At 31.0% G+C, this 10,414-nt stretch overlaps 1 protein-coding gene across 1 annotated transcript in view; it reads right to left on the reverse strand.

Annotated features, from left to right (window-relative positions):
• The window catches only part of LOC107558375 (protein Shroom2-like), a 30,743-nt gene extending 26,555 nt beyond the window's left edge, over positions 1–4,188 (reverse strand). Inside the window, exon 1 of the mRNA XM_016242036.1 lies at positions 3,890–4,188. Coding sequence (XP_016097522.1) covers positions 3,890–4,075 — 186 coding nt within the window. The 5' untranslated portion in view covers positions 4,076–4,188. The remainder of the gene's footprint in view (positions 1–3,889) is intronic.
• Between the last annotated feature and the right edge of the window lie 6,226 nt (positions 4,189–10,414).

Consider the following 10,414-nt stretch of genomic DNA (forward strand, 5'->3'; position numbering starts at 1 on the left):
TTTAGTCATGTTTAGACAAACGTCACCGCACGAGTCAGAAAGCCAGCTCACTGCTTATAGTTCAGAGAGCGATATATAAGATGAACACAAGAGACAAGGACAGTCTAACATCGATCCTACAGGACCCGGATGAAAACAGCAGCAGGGACTAACAAACAAAGAGCTCATCAAGACCACTGTAGTAAAACAAGCCTGAAAGTAGCAGAGGAACAGCTCCTATCAGATGCCTTCGGCTGAAACCCAAGCGCAGCCGTTAAATATTCAGCAGCTGGAAACATTAGATTAAACCCACAGCAGCTGATTTCAGATCAGTGTTGAATCATGTCCTCTGCGCTGTAGTACACACTCAGTAGTGCTCAGAAAAGTGAGCTCGGTGGTTTAAGTAATGCAGTGAACGACGGACTGATTCAGAAACACGGCGAACGCTTGGTTTAGAAGCTCGTGTGAAACTTTAGAGGATTTGGAGTTTTTGTGTGTTATATTTCACGTTAAAGAAAGGGTGAAGAATTACAGCAAAGGATTTTCATGCAGCTTAATCCACAGAATAAACGCTGTAATGCCACCGAGTGGCTGTTTTAAACAGTATTTGAACACTTGTGTGAAAGTCCTTCATTTGATCGAGTTCCTGTATTTGCGCTCAAATGCTGTGAACAAACAAGGGCTGAACAATTTGGAGGAAAAATCTAATAGTGATTTTTCTGATATAAATTGCATAAAATTTCAATTTGAAATGCATTTTTAAAGAGCTCTTGGTTTACTGTACTGTAGGGGTGCTCAATTTGTGATTATAAATAAATGAACAAATAAATAAATAAAAGTTTTATTTGATTGATTATTATTATTATTACTGTTATTATTTATTTATATTTTTATTAAATAAATTTTTTTTTAATAATTCCAATTAATTTAATTAAATAGGCTATAATACTGATAATAATTATTATTATTAAATAAAAAATGAACAAAGCAAATAAGAAATTATTTATAATAATTAATAGCATTTGCATTACATACAATTTGCCATTATTTATTAAATAGTATTTTTTTAAATAATTTTTAGTTTATTAAATAATAATATTATTATATTCTTAATACTTACAATTACTTATAATAATACTTAATAATAATAATAATAATATAAAACATAATAAACTAATACTATTTTCACTTTATACCACTGAACAGTAAAATAAAAAAATCAAGCATTTAATAGTATTTTATAAAAGTATTTAAAAACTTTTATTTAATTTTTTATTTAACTATATAATATAGTTATATAGTATATAACTATATTATAAAATAATATAAAATAAATTATATAAAAATAATAATAATATTATTATATAAAACGTACTAAATTACTAATATTTATGTCTTAATTTCTTCATTTTGAAATGCTAAAAACAAGCTATTTTTGGTGAAAATCCGCAGGAAGCCCTTAAAGAAAATGTGTGTGTCAGTGTTAAACGTCAAGTGTGTTTGTGCAATAAATGACCCCTGATTGGACACTTTGATTTCTAATGCAATGACGTTCAGACGTTCAGACAAGTGTGACTTTTATGTCCGTTATAGCTTTCAGCGACGCTGTATAATTGAAATGCCTGTGATAAAATGATAAAAACATTATGTATTTGTTAAAGTCAGCATGGAATGAAAATTCTGAATGCATATAATAGATCTTATAGTGAACAACTCATCTGTGCACGCTTCATTTAAAAGAAGAAGAACAGACTGGTTTTGGTAGTGTATCATGTGATGGGTTCATGGGATGCATGTAAGAGTTCAGAAAGATTTCCACAGTTTTACACCAAACTTTAACTCAACAACATGTACGACTCCAACAAGTTCTAACAAGCTGGTAACATTTTAGACCGAATAAATCCTGTATTTCAGAACACTAAAGCCCCTAACTAAAGTACTGTGGTGGTACCATAGTACAGTGACCGCATCAGACGCTTCAATAAAGAGGGTTTTCAAACTGGAGTCCAGGGAAAAAAAAAATTATTATTACAATTTTTTTTTTAATTCATAAATATGATGCGTTAATAGAAAAACACATAATAATAATAAAGATTAAAATAAAATTATATTTAAATGAATAACATTTTTTAAAATAAATACATGAATAATTAGATTAAAATGAAAGAATCATAAAAAAGTATTAAAATAGAAAATAGAATAGAATAGAATAAAATAGAATTATATTTAAATGAATATTTTTTTTTTAATAAATACATGAATAATTAGATTAAAATGAAAGAATCATAAAAAAGTATTAAAATAGAATAGAATAAAATAGAATTATATTTAAATGAATATTTTTTTTTTAATAAATACATGAATAATTAGATTAAAATGAAAGAATCATAAAAAAGTATTAAAATAGAATAGAATAAAATAGAATTATATTTAAATTAATAACATTTTTAAATAAATACATGAATAATTAGATTAAAATGAAAGAATCATAAACAAGTATAAAATAGAAAATATAAAATAGAATAAAATAGAATTATATTTAAATGAATAACATTTTTAAATAAATACATGAATAATTAGATTAAAATGAAAGAATCATTAAAAAGTATTAAAATAGAATAGAATAAAATAGAATTATATTTAAATTAATAACATTTTAAAATAAATACATGAATAATTAGATTAAAATGAAAGAATCATAAAAAGTATTAAAATAGAAAAGAATAAAATAGAATTATATTTAAATGAATAACATTTTTTAAAATAAATACATGAATAATTAGATTAAAATGAAAGAATCATAAAAAGTATTAAAATAGAAAATAGAATAGAATAGAATAAAATAGAATTATATTTAAATAAATAATAAAAATATTTTACAATAAATGAGTTGATTACCATAAATGAATCATAAAAATTAATGTTACAAAATATGAAATAACATAAAAATACAATAAACACTAAAAATAGAAATAAATAGATTTACAGTACAGTACTATAGTGAGCAGAAAATTTTTTAACTACAGATTTATGTAAAAAATATATCTTTGCCAAATAATATTTTATAGTATTCATTTTTCACAATATTAATTGGGTCTCTTTAAATGTCAGGATGGGGGTCTCTCGAATTAGGATGCTCATATTTGGGGGCCCTTGGCATCTAAAGTATTGAAAACCCCTGCTCGAGCATAAAAGAAGGAATGAGAGTGTGTGGTGAGCAGGGCTGGGGAAAGTTACTTTTAAAAGTAATGCATTACAATATTGTGTTACTCCATAAAAAAGTTACTAATTACGTTACTTAGTTACTTTTTATGGAACGTAATGCGCTACGTTACTTTCGCGTTACTTTTTAAATATGAGCAGGGCTTGATAGTTTTTAATACAAGAAGCTCTATTTATAGCAAATGTACTACACACATTTCACACCAAAAAGTGTAATGAATAAACCTCAGGCTGAAGCAAAAGTGCATTCTCGTCTGTACAGCAGAACACAGGACACTCTTCAGCAGTAAAAACATACAATGAAGCACAATTGTTAGTTTCTCTGAAGTCATTTGTGCTTATTAGTACGGTTGAACTGGATCAGCAAAGGTCAGCAGCAAAGACATCAGTTGATAAATAGTTATTTAACATATTTAATTATTGCAGGTTTGCGTCATATTCTGAGTTTGCATTCATTTGGATGAATACTGAATCCGTTTTTTGTGAGTGGGATGAATGAATGCACATTCACATTTAGTCACGAGAGCTGTCAGTCAGTAAATGGGAAAACAAAGTAACGGACAGGTATTTTCTTGCAAATTAAAAAGTAACGCGTTACTTGAAAAAAGTAATCTGATTAACTCGCAATGCGTTACCCCCAACACTGTATATAAATAATACTAGAACAGCACTGGTGCTGAATGAATACCTTGGTGATGAGCAGCGGCTCGTGCTGCTCCAGGCCTCCTCTGAGAGTGAAGCCCCACGGAGAGCCTCCGGTCAGACACAGCTCCACAGCCTGCACACCTGCGTGCTGCTCCTCGTGCTGCTCCTCGTGCTCTCCTCCTGGTCCAGCTTCACAGCTCACAAGCAACAGCTCGCGCAGCTCCATCATACAAACCCTCTGTCCAGCTCGAGCTGCTGTAGAAGAAGACGACACCTGCAGAAACTCAGCGTCTCGAGCTCAAACTGTTGGACACCATTCAACTCTGAGATCAGAGGAGCAGCGCCACCTGCTGACCATATCACCTTTATTTATTTATTTAAATCATGATGTAGAAATAATAATTACATGTCAGAATAACTGCACATATAAAGTTGCAAATGCATATAAAATATTTACAATTTATTGAATATATTTTATTTATTTGACCAAACAGAAATAAATAAATAATAAAAGTAGCACATATTTTTTTAAATATTGAATATATTTAATTAATTTATTTATTTAACCGAACATGCAACAATCAATCAATCAATTCAGGAAATAATATCAGAATAAAAACACACAAAACAGTGCAAATTCTTATAAAATATATATTTTTAAATATTGAATATATTTAATTGATTTATTTGACCAAACATGCAACATTCAATCAGTCTTTTCAGGAAATAAAATAACATCAGAATAAAATCGCATAAATGTTGCAAATTCATATAAATATTTTTTAAATATTAAATATATATATTAATTTGAGCAAACATGCAACGATCAATCAATCTATTCAATAAATAATATCAGAATAAAAATACAAAATGTTGCACATTCATATTAAATATTTTAAAGATATTGAATATATTTAATTTATTTATTTATTTAACCAAACATGCAACAACCAAGAAATAATATGAGAATAAAATCACATAAAACGTTGCAAATGCATATAAAATATTTTTAGAGTATTAAATATATTTAATTAATGAATTAATTTGAGCAAACATGCAACAATCAATCAATCTATTCAAGAAATAATATCAGAATAAAAACACACAAAACGTTGCAAATCCATATACATTTTTTAAAGATATTGAATGTATTAAATTTATTTATTTATTTAACCAAACATGATGCAACAATCAATTAATCAAGAAATAATATCAGAATAAAAACATAAAATGTTGCACATTCATATTAAATATTTTAAAGATATTGAATATATTTAATTTAATTATTTATTTGACCAAACGTGCAACAATCAATCAATCAATCGAATCATCCTCAAATAAATGTAAGAAATAATACCAGAATAAATACACAAATGAAATTATTTAATTTTTTATTAATTTTTAATATTTAATTAATTTATTTGACCAAACACACTATTAAAATTAACTAATTAATACACATAAAGTTGCAAATTCATTTAAAATAAAAACATTTATTGAATATTTATTTATTTATTTGGTTAAATAAAAACAATATTGCAACTAAAGGGTCATGACACTTCACCTAAAATACAAATGAACTGACTTTATTTGGAACCAACAGCTTGTTCTGTTAATCTCTGCCGTAAAAAAAATAATAATAATAAATGCATAAATGCATAAATAAACTTTCGAGAGACAATTCCCTCTCGACCAGCAGAGGTCAGTGTGAGGTCAGTTTTCTCAGTGTTCAGGGCTTCTGGGTTATTCTACATCAAAGAAATCAGCTTTGAATAAATGACAAGACAGCTCTTCTCAATTTTATGTTCAAATAAAAGAGCTAATTTATTCAAAATATAGATTGACGTCACAAAAGCCACCTAACAGTACAGTAAACACAGTTGTGCATAATACAAGACAACACACAGTACACAAACAACAAGATCGAGCATGATAGAAATAGAGTCATTACTCATTTTAAGAGTTCCTAAGAGTGAGGAAATTATTTCATAGCATGATTTAATGGAATTGAATTAAAATGCATAATTTCTGGTGTCCCGAATGTGAAATGATGAGAGGTAGAGGTTGTTCTGAAGTGCATGAACATTTGATCAGAAGTGTTTTGATTTGTAAAATCACAGAATATCCCAGGTTGTTCCTCATTTTTGGGAGTTTTCCTGCATTATTTAATCATCATTCTGCTTGTATTCAGCCTTCAGTCTTCATAAGTTGGCTTCTGCATCAAGCAATCATTCAGGCATTTTAAACTCAATCACCGAACCGTATGAATTCATAATACTGAGTGAATCTGCCATGAAGCCCAAGTATTCACTGTGTTACTCATTCATTCATTCGTTAGTCTTAATTGTGCTCTTTATACTTTGTAAAACATCCAGTGCTACAAAAACCTTTTTGAATGTTTAAAAATGTTTTTTTAAAGAAGTCTCTTCTGCTCAGAAGCCTGCATTTATTTGAGCAGAAATACAGCAAAAGCAGAAATATTGTGATATATTTTTACTATTTATAATAACTGTTTTCTATGTGAATATGTGTTAAAGTGTAATGTATTTCTGTGATGCGCAGCTGTATTTTCAGCATCATTCCTCCAGTCTTCAGCGTCACATGATCTTCAGAAATCAGTATAATATGCTGCTTTGAAGAAACATTTTTTATTATTAATATTAATATTTAAAACAGTTAAGTAACATTTTTTCAGGATTCTTTGATAAATAGAAAGATCCAAAGATCAGCGTTTATCTGAAATAAAAAGCTTTTATAACATTATACACTCTACCGTTCAAAAGCTTGGAGTCAGTTATATGAGAAATTATAGAAATTAACACTTTATTTTGCAAGGACGCTTTAAATTGATTAAATGTGATGATAAAGACATTTATAATGTTACAAAAGATTTCAGATAAATGCTGTTCTTCTGAACTTTCTATTCATCAAAGAAACCTGAAAACTCTACTCAGCTGTTTGTAACATTGATAATAATCAGAAATGTTTCTCGAGCAGCTAATCAGCATATTATACTGATTTCTGAAGATCATGTGACACTGAAGACTGGAGTAATGATGCTGAAAATACAGCTGCGCATCACAGAAATAAATTACAGTTTAACACATATTCACATAGAAAACAGCTATTATAAATAGAAAAACTATTTCAGAATTTTACTGCTTTTGCTGTATTTCTGCTCAAATAAATGCATGCTTGATGAGCAGAAGAGACTTCTTTAAAAAACATTAAAAATCTTACTGTTCAAAAACGTTTGTCTGCTAGTGTACATCTCACAATTATGAGGGAAAAACTCGCAATTGCGAGAAAAGATAAAAAGTCGCAATTACCTTATTTATTTTTATTCAGTGTCATAAACAGGATTTCATAAGAATCCGTGAGTTTATCGATTATTATTAGCTCCAGATGTGGACAGCACACGTACATCTCAGAGACGACTATTTGTAAAAGTTATGAGTATGCTTTCTTTTTCTATCTAAACACGACCTGAAACGACCCGAGGGACAAGAGCAAAGCAAACCAGTAAACTTAAACTGACCGGGTTTTTAATAGACTGCTGTGTAAAACTAGTTCCGAACACAAAATTTTGACTCGTCTTTTCTTTTTAAATGTGTAAATGACTCCACACCGCCTGTGACCTTTGACCTGCGGGGAGAAAGGCAAGTCAGTTCATCGGGATTCATGCTGATTTACAAACACCCAATATTCTGCAACTCAGAACGCTCAGATCTCAGTGCAGCAGCGGATACTCATATTTAACTCTCTAAAGCCTGACATAGAAAGTAATAAACTCAAAATTTTCTTTTTAAATGGAAGTTTATTGACTGATGGAGAATCGAGTAAAGCCGAGCTGCTTCAGTCCAGTAAGAGTTCATCTGGAAACATGACGTTTACTTGATCAAAACCAGTCAAGATGTGGCTCGTGAAGCTCGAGCTGAAGCTGGACGTGTGTACAATTACACTAAAAGAGCTTCGACTGGAAAAAACACTCTAAACTCTCAATCAGACGACAGAAGGCGTGGAATAGATGGTGTGCGACAGCAGCGTTTGATTGTTTAGAGGCCTTGGGAATTTGCTTTATATGCTTAAATAGATGCTATTTGAAAACTGTCACTATGTTTAACCGGTTTGATGCTACTGCTCATCTTGTTTTGTGTAGCGGGTGTGTCATGCATTGCTTTTTCACTCTCATATACCGTTCTCACATGTATGAAGTTGAACTTAAAGCTTGTTCGGTAGAGTTTCTCTATCAAGCTGCTGAAACTATTTATGTGTATGTGAATGACGTGCATGCCTCTGGATTGATTCCCAACTTGCCATTTGTGACCGTTACCACGGCAACCACTAGCCTCCCCTAGAGATATATATATACGTAGTGATGAATTCAGCTCTGATTTTGCGTTTTGCATGTACATTACGTACTGTACACCTGTAGCTCTTACTATGGTAAATATCTTTCCAGTACTGTATTGTTGGCGAAAAATATATTGAATGCCCTTTAGACAAAAATATATTCCGTACCTTGAAGTGAAGTACTTAAAATGAAGATTTTAACATTTCTGATTATTTTCAGATTTGTCTCGTCTATTTTAGAGGACATTTGATATGTGCCTGTGTTTGTATCCTCTCTATATTAACACTCCTGCATCTTTTTTTTTAGATCACATGCTATTGATGTTCTGCTGTTTCTGGCAACCTGGTGCTCGTCTTTCCTTTCACAGGCATTGTGATTTTGATGTCGTGTTAGAAAATATTTGACATTCACGTTTCCCTATAGAAATGACAGATATACGATTTTGATAATGACAATATGAGCATAGCCGTGACCCCATCATGAAGCCTTTTAAAGAAGGTAAAGCCCTGAAAGACCTCTCTCTGACAGAGAACAGATCGCTTTCAACTCGCTGCATCGATTCTACACCCACTGCTCACTTTCACTGGTGCCATTAAATATTCAGCATTTCCAAATGCGATTATCATAAATTGTGAGTTTTTGTTTAGTGAACTGCTCTCTTGGGTTGTTTTGATCCAGCTGTTGGGGTGTTTTGACCCAGCGGTTGGGCTGTTTTGACCCAGCGGTTGGGGTGTTTTGACCCAGCGGTTGGGCTGTTTTGACCCAGCGGTTGGGCTGTTTTGACCCAGCGGTTGGGCTGTTTTGACCCAGCGGTTGGGGTGTTTTGACCCAGCGGTTGGGCTGTTTTGACCCAGCGGACCCAGCGGCTGGATCAAAACAACCCAATAGCTGGGTTTGTCCCTTTTTAACCCAGCGCTGGGGTTATATTTAACCCATGTGCAAAATTAGTGTATAGTACTACAGCTGCATGATTAATCAAAATAAAACCAAAATCACAATATGGCTTAGTATGATTTTCAAAATGTATATGATTTAATTTGCGCGTTTCACAGTGAAGTGCGGCACTGTGTTCATTTATACGCTTTAGGGGCTACCTGTGGTTTTCCATCGAAATAAAAGCTTGATGGCTTAACTCTGAAAATGAAGAAATTAAGACAGGCATAAATATTAGTATTGCAATTTAAAATAAAATGATTGTTATTTTTCTGAAATATTCTTTTTTATTTTACAGTGAACTATTACGACAGTAGATACTAGTTTGATTTATTCAGGCCATACAGACTAGTCTCAGCTTAAAGATAATTAATAGAGGTATGTTTGTTCCCACCAATCTTTGCACAAGTTAAGTTTACATGTTGACGAAAATAAAATTATTTTTCTTAAATATTATTTTTTATTTTACAGTGAAATATTACAACAGTACTATTTATTTTGTTTAGTGATTTAATAATTTTTACATTTTTATTTTATTTAATAATTATATTAATCAAAAATAATAATTAGTATTATTTTATAGGCATATTGATATAATCAAAATGTTGTCCAAATTGTGCAGGCGTAGTCCAATAGTAATATTTCTTGTTTTGTTTTTATTTAGTAATTCTAATATATATATATATTTTTAATTTATTTACATTTTATAATCGCACAATTTTGTCGAAATCTGGCATCCCTACAAACAAAGCACAGCAAACTTGCTTTTTTCTTTTTTTAAATTGCATTTTAAATCGCAATCGCATTTTTTTCTCAGAATAATCTTGATTAGTCTTTTCCCAAAATCGTGCATCCCTACTGTATAAATATATATATATATTATGCACATTATTACCCATTTTTCTATAATGCACAACATAGTACAGTCAGTGCATGTCAATAAAGTCGCAGACCAATCTCAATGATATTCGATCTTTAAATTAGACCAACGTATGAATGTTTCCAGAGCACGTAAGAGTAGAAAAATAACTTTTAATAAGACAAAACAATGCAAGCTTCCCCGCGAGACGCAAACACGCAGCGGATACGCTTCCTGTTTCTCCCGCAGGCGCTTCGTTGAGGCAGCGGGCGGACTGTACCATTCGTCTGTAGGGGAACCCGACCGCGCTTACAACACCAGTACTGACTCAGCTCACACGAAAAACGCACAACGTGCAGGTGTATTTTAGTTTTACGTGTACAATCTTAATATAAGTCACATTTGTGCTTTTAAACAGTGGT

Source organism: Sinocyclocheilus grahami, unplaced genomic scaffold (genome assembly GCF_001515645.1).
Source record: "Sinocyclocheilus grahami isolate Dianchi unplaced genomic scaffold, SAMN03320097.WGS_v1.1 scaffold643.1, whole genome shotgun sequence".
Lineage (NCBI taxonomy): Eukaryota > Metazoa > Chordata > Actinopteri > Cypriniformes > Cyprinidae > Sinocyclocheilus > Sinocyclocheilus grahami.